The sequence below is a fragment of the Dama dama genome, chromosome 14 (genome assembly GCF_033118175.1).
Source record: "Dama dama isolate Ldn47 chromosome 14, ASM3311817v1, whole genome shotgun sequence".
Taxonomy (NCBI): domain Eukaryota; kingdom Metazoa; phylum Chordata; class Mammalia; order Artiodactyla; family Cervidae; genus Dama; species Dama dama.
In genome coordinates this window covers 47,387,268-47,406,277 of record NC_083694.1, presented here as the reverse complement: position 1 = coordinate 47,406,277, position 19,010 = coordinate 47,387,268, and the positions used below count along the sequence as shown (strand labels likewise).

Sequence of the window (19,010 nt, the reverse complement as noted above, 5' to 3'; positions counted from 1 at the left end):
CTGGAGCTGAACTATCTGGGCCGGGAACCAGAGGACTAGAATGCGCTTGCGCAGCACGGCGAATTTCCGCCGCTTACGTCTCTTCCGCCGACGTGACAGCCCAGCCAACGGCCTAGGCTCTCGCACCGGAAGCGGAAATGGTTGGAGGCTCTCGGCCCCGCCTCGGCGGCCATCTTGGAAGCCCGGGAGGCGGTGCCGCGCAGGACTGAGCGGAAGTGCTCGGTCGCCCCTTCCCGGACCTAGCGAAACGCCGGCGCGGCAGCCACCCGCGTCCTCCTTCCCGCGGCCCCCGGGAGACCGCGCTCGGCCGCAGTGGACCGCGAGGTGCTGGCGGGCGGGGCGGGGGTCAGGCTGGCGCCATGGTCCTGAGGGGCGCGCGTGAGGCTGGGGCCGGGCCGGACCCCAGGGGTCGCCGCGGTGACCGGCCCCAGTCCCCTGGTAGCGCGTCCTGGGAGGGGTCGGCTGCCTGCCCGGGGCCGTGGGACTTCGGTGTCCTCGCCGGTCCAGGGTGGCCTGCGGGATTTGGGTAGGAAACGCCGCGGTGGACTTGGGTCTCTCGGGGTCGAGTCCTGGCCCTTCTGCAAACCGAAGCTCCCGAGCGCTCGGGCTGACCCGCCCGACGGCGCCCCGCCTGTCCCACAGCTGCCTCCGGAAACCTGCCCCAGGCACCTGGGCCTGGGAGCGTCCCGGGGCGCCTGCTACTTGGTCGGGTTGGTCTCACTCCCGGAGATGTGTAAGGTGGCGCACTCCTCGTAGGTGAATATAGGGCCCCCAGGTCTTGGTGGTGCAGGTGTGGTGGAGACGGGAAGGTGGTCATGCCCAGGGAAAGGAGCCGGCCGTGATCCCTGGCCGAGTACTCGGGTGTATGAGGTCTGGAAGGGTTTTTCAGCGAAGGGAACAGCATCGGAGGATGAAAGTGTGGGAAATTACCAGGCTCGGGACCCAGGGGAAAGGGTCGGGGGAATGAGGGGAGACATAGAGGGTGCCAGGCAGGACTGTTCTCTGTGTGGGATGCGTCTGTGTGGGGACAGCTTCACAGACAGGTGCAGTGATGACTCTGATACTCTGCACACAAACTCGCAGAAGTGATACTCCTGGTCTCTGTTTGGAACAGTTTGATCTTGCTTTTTTCTTTGTTTCCTTTGTGGCTGAGCCTGTCAGTGACATCTGACAGAGAACTTAACCCACTGCTAGGTCTGTCCTGGGCATGGTGGATATCGGGACCGGCAGCAGAGGGACAAGGCTCCCTCTCCAGGAGCTTGCATTTTAGTAAGAGGAAATAGAGAAATGAGGCAGAAAGCAGTCAGAAGTGATTGTCCCACAAAATAGAACAGGGTGATGTGATCTGAGTGACAGGCGCCAGTTGGACAGTCACGGAAGGCCTCTTTGAACTGCCGAGGACTACAGACAGCCCAGCTGTGTGAGGGCCACCCTGACTGGAAACAAGTCCAAACAAGGCCAGCTTGCTGCCTTCGTCCCCGGGGCTGCTTCTGGTTAGAACTGGGCCCTACACTGGTTCTAACAAGGCTGGCTGCTGACTCCCCACTGAAAGCCTGGGAGGGGGTGCTGAGATGCTGTGGCCCTGTTTCACAGAGTGGAGTGGGGAGGGCCACAGTGGCCTGCGAGTCACGCCATAGACAGGCCATTTGATCCAAAGTTCATCTTCTTAATGTTGATGGGAGTTCAGCCAAAGCGTGGAGTTATGTTAATGTATATGTCTTATGTCAGGTAATCTGAAGTGGGTCAACATGTCGTGGGAAGATCTTTCACACATTCAGTTAAGAGAACGAGACTTAGAAGGGGTTGTCTCTGTGTAGGGCGTACTTTAGAGGAATAGCAGGTGTTTCTCTAATGTTAATTTTAATACCTCAATTCAAGTAAAGGCATTTAAATGGTAGACACTTTGGTCATAAAAAAGTAAAACAGGGAAAAATTTGTATGGACTCGTAGGATAAATGATGTTACTGATGTGGTTTTCTTCTGGCCTGACTTTGGTCTAAATAGGGTGGCTGGCCTTCTCTAATTTAGCCCTTTTGAAAATAGGAAATTTTTCCCAGTTGAATATAGAGGCAAACTTCCCCAAAAGACAGGGCTAGGAGCCACAGTTCACCTGTTCAGTTCACTGCGGCTCCCAGGAAAGCAAAGGGCATTTCTGGGTCTCCTTGGCATGCTGCCCCTCCACTGTGGGGCTCCAGGAAATGGTGTTACGGAATCAGAGCAGACGTTCTAGCACAGATGTGCTGGTGCTTGTGGGACTGCTCAGGTTATCTTCATATCAAAGTTGTACTGTTGACCCTTGAACAACATGGGTTTGGACTGGATGGGTCCAGTCTCATGTGGATTTTTTTCACGAGAACAGTACCGTAGTACTGCATGATCTGCGATTGGTTGAACTGCAGGTCCAGAGACTGACTAAAGTTATACTTGGATCGTTGACTGCTGGGGCCGACGCCCCTGCATTTGTTCAAGGACCCACTGCAATTGGTACTGTGTTCCATCTGGGATCTAGGATTATGTTGTGAGCCTGCTAACTAGCGGGTGCATGCAGGAAGAATGTGCAGATCCAGGCTCCAGCCTGGCCATGAACAGGCCAAGCAAGGGGGTGGCTTAGGCCGTTGGAAGCCTCAGGTATCTGCCCAAATGGGAAGGGCTGCTGTGCCAGCAGACGCCGCCTTCCAGATGAGGGATGGCGGCCTCATGATCATAACCACTCAAGGGCGGTGAAACAGACTCCATGTTGGAGTCCACTTCTGGTCCCCAGCCCTGCCATGGTGCCACATGCGGGAGGAAGCCGCCCGTGGTATGGGGGCAGCGAGAGCTTGGCCCCAGCATCTTCACCAGCTTTGGACTGGCGTGGCCTTCTGCCCTCTGCGTCCTTTTTGTTCTGCGGTTCAGATGGGGCCCATGCGGGGCTGCAAGAGCCAAGGCCAGAGCTGCTCTTGACTTTGAGCAAGTGGCCTGGACTGTCTGAGGCTGATGTGCTGCTGTGGCCTAGGGGTGATGGTGCCCACCCTTCTCTTGGCGATCTGGGCTCTCATGTGCTGAGTCCTCATGGAGTCACGTGGCCGGACGAAGTAGTCAGGAGCAGATAGGGTTACCTCCACACACAGATAAGGAACTGGGGTTCAGACAGACTACTACTGGGAATCCTGACCATGGAGTGGGGACCTGGTCTGGACAGGGCCGGGTACCATGGGGGCGGTCTGGACAGAGACCAGGTGGGGCCTAGAGAAGGGGGGCCACTTAGGAGCCTGTGGAGTGGCAGGAGGAGATGCTGGCAGTGGGTGAGTCTGGAGAGCCCTGGGGAGGTGGGCGTAGCCGCCTGTGCTGCAGACTGGCCCCAGGGAAGTGGACACAAATGTGTCCACAGGACTTTGCAGCCAGCGGGGCGGCCCTGGGACTGGTGGGAGGAGTGTGAGCAGGTGACAGGAGCGGAAATGAAAGTCCACCGGTGCTGCTTTGCATGTCACATGGCCTCCTGGCTCTCCACCAGAGCATGTCGCTGGCTTTTTTCTCTTTCCTGGATGACTCGTGGTAAAGACACAGGCCGGAAGCCTCGGTGTGTGTGAAATAGTGAATACTGGAAAAACCTGCTCAATGGTGTTGATGGAAATAGGGTAAGGTGATTAGGTCCTTGAATGCTGTATATTTAATATAAAAGTGTTTTGTGTTTTTTTTGTTTACAGAATGTCTGAAGGTGACAGTGTGGGAGATTCTGTCCATGGGAAGCCGTCTGTGGTCTACAGATTTTTCACACGACTTGGACAGGTTGGTTTTGGGTTGCAGAGCTGTATACACATTTAAGGAGAAGGCAGTGGCAACCCACTCCAGTATTCTTGCCTGGAAAATCCCATGGACAGAGGAGCCTGGTAGGCTGCAGTCCATGGGGTCACTAGGAGTCAAACACAACTTCACTTTCACTTTCACTTTTCACTTTCATGCATTGGAGAAAGAAATGGCAACCTACTCCAGTATTCTTGCCTGGAGAATCTCAGGGACAGGGGAGCCTGGTGGGCTGCTGTCTATGGGGTCTCACAGAGTCGGACAGGACTAAAGCGACTTAGCAGCAGCATACACATTTAAATGAGACTTGACCCTGGGGCATTTCCCTGTGGAGCATAAGTGTGCTGGCAGCTCCCCTGGGCGGGGGACAACTCCTTCAGTCTCGCTTACACTCAGGCTTCTTGTCTTGTTACTGTGAGGATGCTGGGTCTCCTGTGGTTCAGACCACATACTTGTCTTCTGCGTTTTCTCAACAGCTCTGAAAATGTGAAAACCTTGATTCTTAGCAGACACGGCTGCTCTGCCTCTGCCCCGCTGTCCCCCTGCTTAGCTACCCACATCCACCCTCGCCCACGTCTCCTCAACCCCCTGCCCCCAGGTCCATGCTCCACTGCGGGACCACCCCTCAGACCACAGCAAGGCCTGTGAGTGTCTGTCTTGGAGGAAGAAGTCTGACTTGGTAGAGAATCATACAGACTGACATAGGGCTCAGAACTAAAACTGTGTTGACTTTTAAAAGAAAAAAGCATCTGGAAAACTTGATAATTATTGAAGCCAGGTCATGGGCCTCTGTGGCTCATATTCTCTCTTATGAATGACTAAAATTTTTCATAATTAGAATTTCAAAATGGGAATTAATTTCAAATTAAAACGAGAACACAGACATGTATATTAGTTAAATGTACAGATGTACACACGTATGTAGACGTGTGCACATGTGTGAATCTAGGAATTTGGCCATCTGCTCTGCAGCTGTGTCCATTCTCCGCCCCCTGCCCCCCCACTGCTGGGTGGGTGGGACCAGCTCCAGGGTAAGTGGCTATGAGACGGGGACCTGCCACTGAGTCCCAGGTGTGGAATGGTAACATTCCCCTGTCTCTGCTGTCCTCTCTGTCTCCCCACAATGGCCCCTTGGGCCGATGCTGTGGGACCATCGACTGTGAGAGACAGATCCGTAATTATCTTTGATTAAAGGACAAGTGCATCTCCAAAACTGTTGCAAGTAACTTTTGGATTAACTGTAGTCACTGCTCGGCACAAAGGTCAGCAACAGGCGTGCTGCGCAGCGGGAACTGCAGGGCGGCTGTAACATAGGCTGTGTCTCTCCTAGATCTACCAGTCCTGGCTGGACAAGTCTACGCCACACACGGCCGTGAGATGGGTGGTGACGCTGGGCTTGAGCTTCATCTACATGATCCGCGTTTACCTGCTGCAGGTCGGTGGGGCGGGACCTGGCCTTGTGTGTAGGTGGGAGGGTTGTTTCTCCTTCTGTCTCTGGGGTAGAAGTGTCCTGGTCTGCTCAGGGGACCTCCTGGCGCCCCTTGTGTGGGCCTCCTGGGGACTGGGGACAAAATCACCTTCTGTGCTGGCCACCTCATTCCCTGAGTGCGTGAGATAGGCTGGCGTCTGAGGAGGATCAGGTGAGGTGACTGAGGACTCTCCCTGAGGGGACGGGCATCCTTTCTGACCCCTGCTGACTGCCTGGGTCCCAGGTGGGAGTCCCTGTGGACCCTGAGAACAGGGAGGCTCAGGCCTCATCCAGAGCTTTTTTCCCTGGGCAGGACAGCTGTTTCCTCCATGAGAGCAGACCCATCCTCTTGGGTGTCTCCTAGGTTTAGAAGGATGTGGGTGTGAGGACAGGTACTTCACCCACTGGATACTGCCCTGCGTCCAGCCCTGGGGGAAACTCTCCCCTCAGCTGAGTGTAGAGACTCATCCTTGGTGGTGGTGGTTGTGTCTGTGTTTCCGAGAGGAAGCCTAACCCTGGCTTAGTACAAAGGTGGCAGGCATGGTGCATCTCTGTAGCAGGCACAGTTTGTGTCGGCAGTCTACAATTAATGTTGTTTGCTGTGATTGGGTCTAGGTGTTCTTAAGAAATTGGACCTTGGTCCAGTCTTCATGGAAAGAGTGACCTTGAAACCTTGAATTGGGGGATTTGGGCAGGATGTGGGTGCGTTTCGTACAGGCTAGTTTCCCAGGTTAGACTCATCAAGTGCCTGGTTTGACATCCCTCCAGCCTCAGCCCTGCTACCAGGAGCTGGGTAAACACTCAGCTGTTAATTTTTCACATCTAGGATTTTGTTGTCTCACTTGAACATTTTTTAAGGTATCAGGACATCAAATGCCAGCATGATAGATCTCAACTGGTTTGTGTGAAAATGTTTGGGCTTTTAGAATTGGTCATGCAGTGCAGTCTGGTTCTGCCTGGATAAACTCACTCCTTTAAGAATGAGCTGAGGACTTCCCTGGCAGTCCAGTGGTTAGGACCACCAGTGCAGGGGCCCAGGTTCAATCCTTGGTCGGGGAACTAAGATGCCACATGCTGTGCGGCCAAGAAGCCCAGTGGCAGATACACCTCCTTCTCTGTGTCTCCTGGGGAAGGTTTTTCTCTGTAATACTCTGTGACTTGTTGGTTTCCTGAGGTTCTGGATTTCTTTTGGGCAGAGGTTGTGAGCAGTCCTTGCACGATGTGTGTGATGCCAGCCACCTGCTGGAAGGAGCTGAACCCTCAGGTCTTGGGCTGGTTTGGGGCCCGTGTCCAGGTTGGGGGCTGCCGGCAAGGACAAACCTGTGACCTGGGTGTGTGGCTTTGTGAAGCACCCCATATCTGCTGTCTTCCAGGGCTCTGGTGGCTTTAAGTGTTGGGTGCATCTAACTGGACACTGGCTTGTCCATGCTCAGGACCCAAAATGCAGCCTGAGACTCGCTGTCACTGTGGACGCTCACTGCTCTTCTATCACTTGTTCTGAGCTCATGTCCATGTGGGTTCAGTCCAGATGAGGACTGGGTTCGGGGTGGCCTCACTGACTGTGTCCCTTCTCTTCCAGGGTTGGTACATCGTGACCTATGCCTTGGGAATCTACCACCTGAATCTCTTCATAGCTTTCCTTTCTCCAAAAGTGGACCCTTCGTTAATGGAAGATTCAGGTATGGTGGAGCATGCCTCCTTCGCTGTCTGGGGAGAATTGTGATTTTATGTGCTTCATAGAACTGCTGTTTCCTCCAGAAACATTTGAAATCTCAACTTTGGAGACTGTTCTTTAGGTGTTTAAAATGTACCTGGAACTTCTGTGATCCTAGCAAGTTTGTTTGTAGAAGGACTGGTTAAACCCTTGTTAAACAGTCACAGGCGGCGGGTTCTTCTTTCTGTGTTTGGCAGATGAGGAAACTGAGCCTTGGGGCTGTGTATCCTGTGCGGGGGTGGGATTGGGGGGTAGGGTGGGGTGAGCCGGGGCCTGCCTTCTGGGCAGCTGGCCTAGCCAAGGTCCCTTCTCGCAAAAGCAGGCATCCATACCGCTTGGCGTGGCTCACTGAGGCTGCTGGCCCCTTGATGTCCCAGGACAGTGGGTTGGAAAGTTCTTGGCTCTGGCTGTTCCCGGCATACCTGGGCCAGATGGACGCCTCAGTGCATGCCTACCGGCCAGCTGGGGATGAGGCAGTGCACAACCAGATGCCGAGGCCTTCATTTGGGCTGACGCTGCCGTGTTGGTAACACCCGCTACAGTTCCTGTGGAGCCTGTGGGATCCTGCTTGTTGTGGCAGAGACCACTGTCCAGACTGCAGATCGTGACTAGAACCATGTGTTTTCTCTGTGGAGTATCTGATAGAAATACCAAAGGGAACAACCCTTTCATTTACTGTTGCCAATTGGGGAATTAGAAAGCAAGAGGCCTGTCTGTAGGCCTCAGTTTCTCGATGTGTCACTGGGGAGGGCACCTTCCCAGGTGGGGTGGGGTGGGATTCCCGGCTCGTGGAGGAGGCGGCTGTCCCGAGCCTTGCACCCCCAGAGCCAACACAGCTCTCGCCTCTGCCTGCTCATGGCTGTGTGTGCTTATCTCTCCCCTTCCCTTCAGGTCTCAGGTTGTCTGGTTGATGGGTTCCTGAAAATCGGCGTTGGGGGTGAATTTTTTACACGGTCATTTGAAGTGGTCTTAACAAGAAATTCTCATACAAATCTTCTAAAGCTGTGAATCGGTTTCTAAATCAGCTGAAATCCCCATTTTGTGTTTGGTTAAAGTCTGGGTTAAATGTCAGGGCTGTTGGTTCAAAGCCCTAGGGGAGCTTAGAGCTGTAGGAAGGACGGGACTGCCCGCCTCACCCTGCTGACTCTCTCCTTTCAGACGATGGCCCCTCATTACCCACCAAACAGAACGAGGAGTTCCGACCCTTCATCAGGAGGCTCCCAGAGTTTAAGTTCTGGTGAGTCCCTCATCCCCCGTGTTCCTGCCCCCATGCTCATCTCGCCCCACCCTTGTACCACCCCCCCGTGCTCCTCCCCGCATGTTCCCCCTTTTCTTGCACATGCTCCTCCTCATGTGCTTGTTCCTCTGTGCTGCCCCCCCCCCAACCCTAAGGTCCCCCCTGCCCTGTGCTCCTCCCCCCGCCCTGTGCTCCTCCCGCCGTGCTCATTCCCACTTGTGGCTCTGAGCTGGGCATGTGTCTTGGTTCTGGCAAGCTGGCAGCCTAGACTCCTCAGAGAAACACCAGCTCTGGTGTGTTTCCCTGTCTTGGACGTCATCTCACCCAGAATGTGAGATGTGCCTGCTGGGCATGGGGGGTTCTAGGGGCCTCCAGGGCCCACCCTGCTCTGGGTTGCAAAGTAACACCATTGTGCCTTGAAGCCACAAAAAGGGGGCTGCTTCGGGGTGGAGGGTCCTGAGTAGGTGACTGACTTGGCCTCTGGGGGTACACTGCTCTGCACTGAAGGACTAGCTCCCTCCCCGCTCAGTCCTTGGATGACCTGGGCACAGGGCAGGTGTTGGTGTGAAGGGGGGTTGACTTGTCTGTAGGCCTCTTGGAGGTGGTCCCGTGTGTGTGATGTAATGATGAGTGTGATGGGGTGGAGATGACCCTGCTGGCTGGGGAAGTGGGAGGGTCTGTGAGTGTGTCTGTCCTGTCCTGTCCTTCACCCTGCCCTCCTGGTGCAGGTGCAGTCCCGGTGGGGTGTGAAGTGCTGGACCCAGGGCTGCGGGGGGAGGGGTGGGAAGCCGGCAAGGCTGGATCCTATGTGCCCTCTGGGGTAGCCTTTGCTTGCTAGAAAGGGAGAGCCAGGCGGACTCAAGTAGGGCTGCGACCCTGGAGGGTTTGGCCCTGAGCTGGAGGGCAGGTGGCCCTGAGGTCTAACTGCACCTGTTTTTTACGGGATGCTGCTTCGTCACTGGGAGACAGCCTGCTGGGCATGTGGGACTTGGACTGGGGACTAGGTTTCTAGACATGACCCTGCAGCACACGGCATCCCGGTCCAGCCACCAGCCTGAGCAGCAACAGCACCCCCACTGCTCATTTTACGCTTTGTGTCTGTCACATGCAGTACGTGACACATGCCACACGTAGTTCCCACCCCGCTTCTGGAGGAGACACCGCCGCTCCCCCAGGGCCGCCTCCTGTACTGACCACTGATCTTCTCTCCTGCTGCAGGCACGCGGCGACCAAGGGCATCCTGGTGGCCATGGTGTGCACCTTCTTTGAGGCCTTCAATGTCCCAGTGTTCTGGCCCATCCTGGTGATGTACTTCATCATGCTGTTCTGTATCACCATGAAGAGGCAGATAAAGGTAAAGCCCAGCTGCTGCTGTGCCGTGAGACAGCATGCCTGGTGTGAGGAGCTCTGAGCCAGGCTTCAGTCTGAGACACTGGGGCTGTGCACACCCTGCTCTCTGTGCAGTCTGGTGGGTGTGTGCGCTTGCCATGGGCATGAGTCGCAACTGCTGTGTCTGGTCCGTGTACAGGGCCGGGCCCTCAGCACAGCCTTAAGTCACACCGTCAGGTGATGAAGTACATCACCGTCTGGCGCATCATCCAGGGACAGTCAGGCCCCAGGACGTGCTGTGTGATGCCAGCATCACCCTAAGCTGTCCTCGGTGACAGGGCGGCTCCGCTTTGTCCTCTTCTCCCCCAGTCCCAGGTTCCCAGCTCAGTAGCTCTAGCTCGTCCTGCACACAGGGTGGGGATTACGAAACCTGTCCCCTACCCTTGGGGTTTTCAGCAGCTCAGCTGGCTCAGCCAGGCTGGGCCCCCTGAGCAGGGGGACAGGGGTGTCTGAGGAGCCCTGGCTTCCCACCTGCACGCAGCAAAGATGGGGCTCAGAGCTGGAGGGGAGGTGGGCCATGGGGAGGCCATGCTGAGACTCGTCTGTCTGTCTGTCCCAGCACATGATCAAGTACCGGTACATCCCATTCACGCACGGCAAGAGGACATACAAGGGCAAAGAGGACGCGGGCAAGACATTCGCCAGCTAGACGGCCGCCTGCCACCTGACGGCGCCTTCTCTTCTCACATACAGTAGTTGAGTACAAGGGAGTTATTTTCTTTCTAAAAAGAAGCTTCGATTATTTGTAACTGAAGTATCAGGTTTTTGAAGAAACTGGCATTTAAACCGAATCGCATTGATTTATTTTCCAGCCGGTCAGGTGTGCAGACGCCGGACTTGTAGTGGAACGCAGGCTGGGGGACAGCCAGGCGGTCTGGGGAGGGCGGGCGGCCAGCCGGCGGTGGGGTCAGGCCCGCGGAGGGATCTAGGATGCCCGACTGCTGCCTCTGAGGACGCCTGCCGCCTGCGTGGAGGATACGCGCCCGCCGGAGGAGCCACTCCCTTAGCTGCGGGTTCTAATGCCAGTTTCCCAGTTCATCTCACGGGAGATGTGTCGAGTTGGCCTCTACCATGATGACTCAAAACTTTGTTCTTAACCACCATGATTGCTTTTGAGGGCCTGGAATTATAAATATATATTTTAATTGTTTGAGATTATTTTGACACCTTTCTTTGATACGTCAAGAGTTGTTTTAAGTGTGTTCTCGGCAGCAGCCCCTTTCAGAGACACCTGGCAGGAGGGCCAGTGCCATGGGCTTTAACACACGGCTTCTTACTTTCTACGGGGAAACAACTTTGACCTGCATGTCAGCTTTTTTGATGTGATAAAAACCAATACTCGTAAACATTTTACTAAGTGACTTTTTAATTCCAACTTTATTAAAGACAATGTCCCCGCTCTCGTGTAGTCTCTATCTAACCCACCACAGCTCCTGCACCATGAGGGCCTGTGGGGTGCCCAGCCGCCCTGGGAGGCAGTCACACTGCCACACCGTTGACTCCCGGCTCCAAGCGCCATTTCCATCTGTCTCAGTTTTGGACCTCAAGTGTTCCCCTCGTGGCTTCTCTTTTGCCAGTTTTTGCAAATGTGAAGTAAGCAGCTCTTGCTTTTAAGAGGCCACATGAAGATCTTTGTGTACCTGACCCTGAATTTTAAACTTCACACGTAAATGACGTTCGGATCGGTGCCCGTTACCAGGCCGTGGCACCTGCAGTGCTCGTGCTCTAGACCTGTTTCATACTGTTGTCCCGGTAAGCGCACTGGTGTGAGACTCGATGGGAAGTTGCAGCCACTCGGTGCCCGTGTGAGGAGGGGGGCTTAGGACCCATGGAGCCTCTCTCTGTGCTCCTGCCTGCCTGGAGCAGGGCCCGCGCGGTCACAGCCGGTCTCTGGGGCTGACCTCCGCCTCTTGAGGAGGGCCTTGGCCAGCAAGTCACGTGGAGAAGAGGCCCTCCCACATGGGTGTGTGCACCGCTCACAGTGTCAGCACACCAGCACTTCTGTGGAAATGGTGCTGTAAGGGTGCCTACACCAAAATCCAGTCTGCAGGATTTAAGTAGATCTAAAAACCTGAAGATAACAAAGGTGGCAGGAAGCAGGCTGGCCACAGCGGTGAGTGGTGATGGCAAGCTGGCCGGGCCTGCCAGGTGCTCCACGTGGGAGGAGACCCCTCCTGTGGTGAGGCCGGAATGCACATTGCCATGTTCTAGAATGGGAAGCAGACTTGACCATTCACTAGATGGCACGTGCCAGAGGTGTTAGGGTTGATGACAACTTCTGGCTTTCTGGGAACAGTTGTGCTCCCACCCTCCAAAGCCAGCTCCAGTGACAAGGGTGAGGTCTGTAGGTCTTTGGGCTGGAGGACTATCATGCTGGGAAGGCAAACTGCTGGTGCTCGGCGGCTGCAGGTCAGTCACGCCCCGCCCTATGAGTGACTGGGGAAGGGAGGGGCGTTCTGAGGGTGGACTGGCTGCCCCGCAGGTCCCCACCCACCCTGCATTAGCCAGGTCCAAGTCCAGGTCCAGCACCCATCCTCCTGGCAGCTGGCATGGTATCACATGTGACAAAAGTCTCAAGAATTTCTCGATGTCTGTGCAGGAGAAGTTGACGAGAATAAGACTGCTCTTCCTGCAAGAGGTCAGCGGTAGTGCCGCAGGTAGACCAGCTTCTGGGGAAGGAACTTCTCCCTGCAGAGGGGACACTCCGTCTGGGGAGAGTGGGGGACAGTCACAGGCCGCACCCAGCACAGCATCTCCAATAAAACAGGGATGTACCCATGTCTCTTAGAGAAAGCGTTTTTTGAGACACTGCAAGTGGTCGGGGCGCAGGGCAGGGACAGTGACCAAAGGGGATGATCAGGCCACAGGTGATGTGGGATGGGGAGGGCACTTGGCCATTGAAGGACCATGGCCACCCAGAGCCTCTCAGGAGTCTTGGGGTGTGAACTCAAGTGTTCTGTCCCCACTGCTCGGGACTGGGTCCCTCCTGTGAGGGCGGGTGCCCCACCTGGGCCATGTAGGGAGGCAGGGCCTGTGCTCTTTGGGCCTCTGCAGGGCGGCCTGGACCCCGGGAGGAGGCTGCAGCACCCCCACCCCTGGGGCCCTGTGGGCTCTGAGGAACCAGGTGGGCTGGGCCTCAGGCCCCCGGAAGAGATGGGGAGGTACACAGGGGCCCAGGGGTTGCCCCTCCTCGGAACCATCACAGGCCTAAGATCTAAGTGCCCTGCTCTGGCCCCCTGGCTTGCTGGACCCCACACTCCAAGGTCTCAAGGCCGAGCTCTGGCCCTAGGACTCTAGGGCCTTCCTTTCTGGGTCGGAGCTTCCCCAGCTTCCACCAGTGCAGTGCCCTGACTCCAGACATGGCCCCAGGTCCAGCCTACCTGGGGGCTTCTAGGAACAAGCCCCTACCCCAAATGACAGGCAGTTTTGGGGACAGGCACACTCCAGATGCCCACCTTGGTGTCGCCCCAGTGGGTGATACACTCCCAGCAGAACAGGTGGCCGCAGGGCGTGGCTGTCGAATGCCTGCGTTCCTCCAAGCACAGCGTGCACAGTGGGTTTCTGGAAATTGCTCTCTCCTCTGCATGGCTCCTGGCAGGAGTAGGTGGATGGGACACAACTGAGCTGGCGTCCCGCCGGGCACCTGGGGAGCCAGCCCCTGCCCCGCGCCCCCGCCCTGCCCCACGCACCTGCGGTGGGACAGGCCGCGCTGCAGCCTCCACTCCCTCCGGGCACGCTGTTTCTGCTGGAAGCTGTAGAGCTGCAGGCCTGCGGCCAGCACCAGGTGCAGCAGGGACACCAACCCCAGCAGCTGGTAGCTGGCGCGAACCCGAGGGTCCTCTGCGAGTGGGTGGCGGACACGGAGCTGTCAGGGATCCGGGGGACAGTCACATGGTCAGAGGGCGTGAGGCGCTGAGCAGCCCAAGGGCCCAGCCTCATGGGTGGCATTAAGCCAAGGCCTGCCCTCTGGCTACGGGAGGGCGCAGGAATGCCTGGTGAGCCCAGCACTGAGCAAGGAGGGTGGCGATGGAGCCTGCGGGTCACTGGTTGCAAGCAAGGCATTGTGGGAAGGGGAAATTGCTAGGCACCTAAGCCTCACAGAAAAGGAACCAGCAAAGAGGCCTGAGCGGGGGAGCCCTGTGTGGCGGATCCACTACTCAGCCCCATCCGAAAACAGAAGCTCCTGCTTGTATCAAGGCCCTGGGACTCCCAGCCACATCCTCCAATGGGAAGCTACTTGCCCTCCACTGCTGTCTCCTTCCCTAGCTGGAAGCAGGGACTGTCAGGTTAGCCAGACCAGCCAGAGCCCAAGAGATGGGGCCCTGGTATCTGTGGAGGAAGAGCCCCCGTGGCCACCCCGAGGCCCTGAGTGGGTTGCAGTAGCTCGGCAGACACCTGATGTAACGGGTACTGCAAGTGCAGTGAGGACTCGAGCTGGGAGAAGAAGGGGTAGAGGCGCTGGATACCCCTGTCAAGGGAGGCGAGGGGGTGGGGGAGAGCCTGGAGACCTTGGGGAGGCGGGGCCCAAGGGAAGGCCTTCCGGATGAACCTTGAAGCCAGGGCATCAGCTGAGACCCAGCAGGGTTGGAGTGCCCATGGTGGGCGGATACCACCAGGTCTGGAGACCACCAGACCTCCCCAGGTGGGAGGCCAGCAGGGATGCTGGTGGCACCAGGGTCCCTGTGGTTGCTATCGGGTCTCCCTCAGGGGCATGTCCCCAAATCTTACCCTCTGTCAGGGTGGCCTGGAAGGGGTGGGCATACGGCCCGGGAGCCCAGGTATACAGCAAGGTGGCCACAGGTGCTGGCGGTGGAAAACAGACTCACCCCACCCTCGTCAGGGTTTTTGGAAATCAGACTTCCTCTGGTCTTTTAGTAAAACAGGACCCGACAAGACCCATGCTTCCAGTGGGGATTTCAGCTCCGGCCCTGTGACTGTTTGTGGGCATAGTCCCCAAAGAACAGCCTCTGCAGATGAGCCAGACCTGTTACTTACGTAGGTGATGCCCGTGAACCTCTTGGCCAGGTGGTAGAAGGTGCCATGTATGTAGAACCAGGCCACATGGAGACGCTGGAGGCACCCAAGGCTCTGCTTGAGCACTGACACGGCCCGCAGGAGCACCCCCTGCTGCTGTTCCGTCAGGGTGGCCACGAACCGGTGCACCCAGCGCCTCATCCCTGACTGGCTGCTGGGGGCCAGACTGCCCCGTAAGGGCCAGGTGCTGTCGCCAGTGGCCTGCAGCTCGTGCTCCAGGTGGAGCAGGGCCTTATCCAGCAGGTAGGGCAGGACGGTGTGCAGCGCCACCAGGATCCCGCGTCGCAGCTTCGAGGGCACGTGGCGCTGTGATGGGCCCACCTGCACGACGCTGACGTATTCCTCCCCAAGGGTCTGGTAGCCTGCAGGGAGAAGGGCCTCAGCCATCTCCTCTACTGGGTTCCCACCTCCCCTCCAAAGGACGATCCTCACAGCCCACACCCTGTGGCAGGGCGCAATGCTGGGACCCCTCTTGGGCCACGGGTTCAGCTGTGGAGAAACAGCCCCAGACAGACATGACAGGGAACCTCAGGGCTTCCAGAGGCCCGGACTGGACTCAGGGCCTGGACCCCACCTAGGGAGGGGTTTGGGCCCCTTCCTTCCCAGAGGCTGCATGCGGGCCAGTTGGGGGACACTGTGAAGCACCTTCAGAAAACTCCCTCTGCAGGCAGCCCTCTCCTGTCCTCAGGGCTCCTCAGGAGGTCGCGCTGTGGCCACTACCTGCTAGTGTGGTGAGGCTGAAGTAGGCGAGATCCGACACCAGTTCTACCTCTCTCCTCCACTCCAGCCACTTCTTCGCACCTAAGAGGAGGAACTGTACGTGTTATTCTTGAGGGCCTGGGGGCGGTGGGGCATGAGGGTCAGAACAATCCTCGCTCCTGCTGCCCAGGCCCAGCCCTGCAGCCCCTGACTCGCCCCCCACACTCTGCTCGCTCCCTGGACTCTCACGCTGTTCACACTTTCCATTGACACCTGCCTTGCCTGGGCCCTGAGTGTCCTGAGAACCTACCCACCTGCAGCCATGCCCCCTCCAGGATCCACCTAGGCAACTGCTCTAGAACCCAGAGAACCACAAGGACAGGCAGTGTAACACAGTGACCTGGAGCTCAAGCCAAGACCACTGACCAGCATCAAACCCCAGCTCCCACACTGCTGGCTGTGAGCTCAGGTGAGTTACATCTCTGGGATCCCCATTTCTCTGTCTCTGAGGAGGGTAATAGCAACAGGTCCTCCAGGCAGGCATGTATTAACAAAACGAGTTAATGTTCTGAAGCACGGAGAGCAGTGTCTCGTATGGAGTAAGTGAATCTGTTAGCAAAATTAATACACGGGCCATTTGTTTTGATCCGGCGTGTTCCTCTCACGCTCAAAGCCGGCCCATGGCCACCCGGCCCCAGTGTACAGTCCAGCCTCCCTTCAGCTGCTCCGAAGGAGCCCGCTGTCGGCTGGAATCTACCCACGCTCTTGCCCCTACACTGGACTCCAACGCCCCTGCTCCACTGTAGCCTCGTGTCAGCAGAGCCGTGGACTCTTGAGCGCCTGCTGCCTGGCCCCCACCCCCGCCCTCTGCAGCAGGGGTCAAAGACCGGAGCACCCGCTCCTTCCTTCAGCTCAGGCCTCTGGGGGCGCGCAGGGTCAGGCCGAGCCTGCAGAGGGCTGACCGGCGGGCCTGGGGCTCTTCTCCCCGCCTCGCGCCCCCACGGCCCGTACGGCCCCCAAGACACCCCGCATCGGCCCTCACCTGCCAGGTTGTGGAGGGCGCCGCCCGCCGCGCTCCGCAGCCCGCCGCGGTAGTAGTCGTCCTTCTGCGCCGCGCGGACCACCTCCGGGGGGCTGGCGGCCGCGGAAGCCATGGTCAAGGGTTGCAGGGCCGCGGGGACCTTGGGGACCGGGAGACGGGGAGGCGACGCAGGGACCCAGGTAGCCTCGCCCACCCGGCGGCGCCAGATGACTGAGCTGCGTTCGGCGTTCGGCGCAGACCTTGAGCGTCACTGAGGGCGGGGCCTGGGGCGGGCCCTGGGGCCTGGGGCGGGGCGGGGCTGACGGAACGGCGGGGTCCAAGCGGCGCGAACGAAGCCCAGGGTGCAGACTCAAGGCTGGAGGGGGGGAGCGGGTGAGCCAGGGACTGGTGAGCGGCACAGTGTGGGGATTGGCCGCGGGGACAGCCCCCTGAAACTGGGAGAGGCGTCAGAGCCACAGCAGGTGCTGACTCCCTTTGGTGGGGCACTTGGCCGCCCCCGGCGCCGGAAGTAAGGTTGGCTGTGGTCTCCCCCCGCTCCCTGCAGTGCTCTCTGCGGGGCGCTGGCGCCCCTGTGCTCTAATCCCCGCGAAGCGCCTGTGGGCCCAGGGAAGGTGCTCTGGGGCCCGGGAGAGGGCAGGGAGCGCGGATTCTTGAACCGCGTTGTTTATACTGGCGGCTGCCCCACGTGCAGACCCCGGACTCCTCTCAACTGCTCTCATCAGAACAGGGACCAAAGAGGGCCGCGGGGGGGTGGGGAGACTGGGATGCCATGCACCAGAGGGGACAGAGCTAGGAGATCCCTGTGCCCAGGCACAGGCCACAGCTGGACTTGAGCTGCAGTTCAGGGCCCCGGGAGGGGTCTGGGGAGAGGGCAGTGAGAGGAGGCAGTTGGGGTGTCCTAAGGGCTCTGGGTCTGTAGCAGGTTGTGTGTGTGTGTGCTTGTTCAGTCTGTCCAACTCTTTGCCACCCCGTGGACTGTCGCCCGCCAGGCTCCTCTGTCCATGGAATACTCCAGACAAGAATGCTGGAGTGGGTTGCCATTTCCTCCTCCAGGGGATCTTCACCACCGAGGGGTCGAACCAGAGTCTTCTGTGTCTCATGCATTAGCAGGGGGCTTCTTTACCACTGAGTCACTTGAGAAGTGAGCAGGTCATCAGTTCAAACACTCGGTCGTGTCCGACTCTTTGTGTCCCCATGAACTGCAGCATCATAGCATCTGTATGTGTGCCTCAGTGGAGGGGGGTGCAGGGGCGCCCCACAAGGACCAGAGGGCCTTGTCCTTTCGGACCTAAGGGGTAGGAGAGAAAGGAGGCAGGTGACCCGAGGGCGTAGGGGAACCACCAGGGCCCTGACTTTGGCCTGGAGGGTGTGGGCTGAGACGGGCTGCAGCTCCTACCTCACTTTTGCTCCCACATGGATGTCAGTGTGGGTATGTACCCAGGAAGCACAGCTCGGCTGCACGGAGCCAGCCTGGGGACAGACTCAGGTCTCGTTGGGCTCCACCAGGTGCAGGCAGGCCCCACCTAGAGGGAAGGGACAGGACCTGGGTGGTCCCACAGTCCCTCCTGCTACTGAAGCCCCAGTGACCCTTGGAGTGGTGCCTTTGTCTGTGTACCCTGGTCGCAGGGGCCACCCACTGCTTTGGTTTGTAGTCCGGGGTGGACCCCCGGGCAGGGGCCAGGTGGAGACACAGGCCTCACTAGTTTCTGGCCAACTCTCATCAAACAGGCTGGCCCCAGAGACACCCTGGCCTGTGGGTTTGCACAGACAGACAGTGTCCACCAGCACCAAGTTGGATTTGAAGAGGTTTTGTCCCCTTCCTCAGGGTTACCACCTGGCTCCTTCAGAACCCTGAGGGGCGGGCCTAACCTGGGTCACCTCCCCCACTGGCTGGTTCCACCTCCCTGCCCCGCACTGCATGTCCAGGTCTTCCCACCAGCGCTGCCACACTGGGCAAGGCAAGGCCAGAAACTGTTACTGTGTGACTGTTCTCAGGGAAGTGGGGCCTGGGATCCAGCTGGGTCCAGGCCACCCCCAGTGTCTTCACGTGCCATGGAGCTGGTTAGTTGGGGTCCGAGGGCCCCTACAGCGACTTGAGTTTTTTGGGAGGAGGGTCAGAGCCCAGAATGGCCAGCAGGTGGCGCCATCGGCCCACCTGCTCCACCAGGGTAGCGGGTAGACTTGCAGGGGACTGGTTAGTGAGTCTCACCCTAAAGAGTGAATCTGGATCAAAACCAAAGAAGAAGGAGTGAGGCTAGCAGGGTGCAGAGATGGCCACATGGCCAAGGAGGAGGATGAGACAGTTTCAGAAGGAAGTCGGGGTGGATGGGAAGTCCCAGCCTGGTCAAGAGTCAGCTGTCCTTGTCCCCTGGTGGCCAGGCAAGTTGGAGCCCCAGGTGTGGGATGGTCTCCTGCTGGATGCCTCACACTGTGACTTCTGACCAACTCTGGTTCCTGGGACAGGAAGGGGAAGACCCGCAAGGACTTGGCCACTGGGACCAGGCAGATATCTAACCGGGTGTAGACCCTGCGTGGGGCCCAGATGTCCTCCATTTCATTTGGCTCCCTTTCTGCAGAAGCAGCTGAGCCAGGAACCTGCTGTGACCTCAGCTGTGTGACCTCGTCTACATGAACTCACCTGCTC

At 58.0% G+C, this 19,010-nt stretch overlaps 2 protein-coding genes across 5 annotated transcripts; one reads left to right on the top strand and one right to left on the bottom strand.

The window, feature by feature from the left end:
• The first annotated feature begins 165 nt into the window (after window positions 1-165).
• Window positions 166-10,744, top strand: RER1 (retention in endoplasmic reticulum sorting receptor 1). Of its 3 annotated transcripts, XM_061160556.1 has the most exons (8): window positions 3,496-3,559; window positions 3,687-3,768; window positions 5,114-5,218; window positions 6,831-6,930; window positions 8,124-8,202; window positions 9,421-9,556; window positions 10,151-10,286; window positions 10,404-10,744. In XM_061160556.1, the coding sequence occupies exons 1-7, from the start codon at window positions 3,525-3,527 to the stop codon at window positions 10,238-10,240; spliced, it is 627 nt and encodes a 208-aa protein (XP_061016539.1). In that variant the 5' UTR covers window positions 3,496-3,524; the 3' UTR covers window positions 10,241-10,286; window positions 10,404-10,744. The 3 variants fall into 3 exon arrangements, with proteins under 3 accessions (XP_061016540.1, XP_061016539.1, XP_061016538.1); XM_061160557.1 differs by lacking the exon at window positions 3,496-3,559 and adding an exon at window positions 166-324 and having other exon boundaries at window positions 10,151-10,744; XM_061160555.1 differs by having other exon boundaries at window positions 3,499-3,559; window positions 10,151-10,744.
• Window positions 10,745-10,939: 195 nt separating this feature from the next.
• PEX10 (peroxisomal biogenesis factor 10) lies at window positions 10,940-16,586 on the bottom strand. 2 transcript variants are annotated; one of them, XM_061160559.1, is made up of 6 exons: window positions 16,367-16,586; window positions 15,346-15,426; window positions 14,587-14,987; window positions 13,281-13,456; window positions 13,047-13,182; window positions 10,940-12,299 (listed from the first exon to the last, which is right to left on the bottom strand). In XM_061160559.1, the coding sequence occupies exons 1-6, from the start codon at window positions 16,476-16,478 to the stop codon at window positions 12,231-12,233; spliced, it is 975 nt and encodes a 324-aa protein (XP_061016542.1). In that variant the 5' UTR covers window positions 16,479-16,586; the 3' UTR covers window positions 10,940-12,230. The 2 variants fall into 2 exon arrangements, with proteins under 2 accessions (XP_061016542.1, XP_061016543.1); XM_061160560.1 differs by having other exon boundaries at window positions 15,271-15,426; window positions 16,367-16,434.
• Between the last annotated feature and the right edge of the window lie 2,424 nt (window positions 16,587-19,010).

Coding starts and splice junctions, on each gene's coding strand:
- RER1 (XM_061160556.1), top strand. CDS start 3,525: ATGACTCGTGGTAAAGACACAGGCCGGAAGCCTCG. Junction 3,769..5,113: donor TTTTCACACGACTTGGACAG/GTTGGTTTTGGG, acceptor TGTCTCTCCTAG/ATCTACCAGTCCTGGCTGGA. Junction 6,931..8,123: donor TTCGTTAATGGAAGATTCAG/GTATGGTGGAGC, acceptor CTCTCCTTTCAG/ACGATGGCCCCTCATTACCC.
- PEX10 (XM_061160559.1), bottom strand. CDS start 16,478: ATGGCTTCCGCGGCCGCCAGCCCCCCGGAGGTGGTCCGCGCGGCGCAG. Junction 14,988..15,345: donor CAGCCTCACCACACTAGCAG/GTAGTGGCCACA, acceptor TTCTCCCTGCAG/GCTACCAGACCCTTGGGGAG. Junction 12,300..13,046: donor CCCACTGGGGCGACACCAAG/GTGGGCATCTGG, acceptor CACTCTCCCCAG/ACGGAGTGTCCCCTCTGCAG.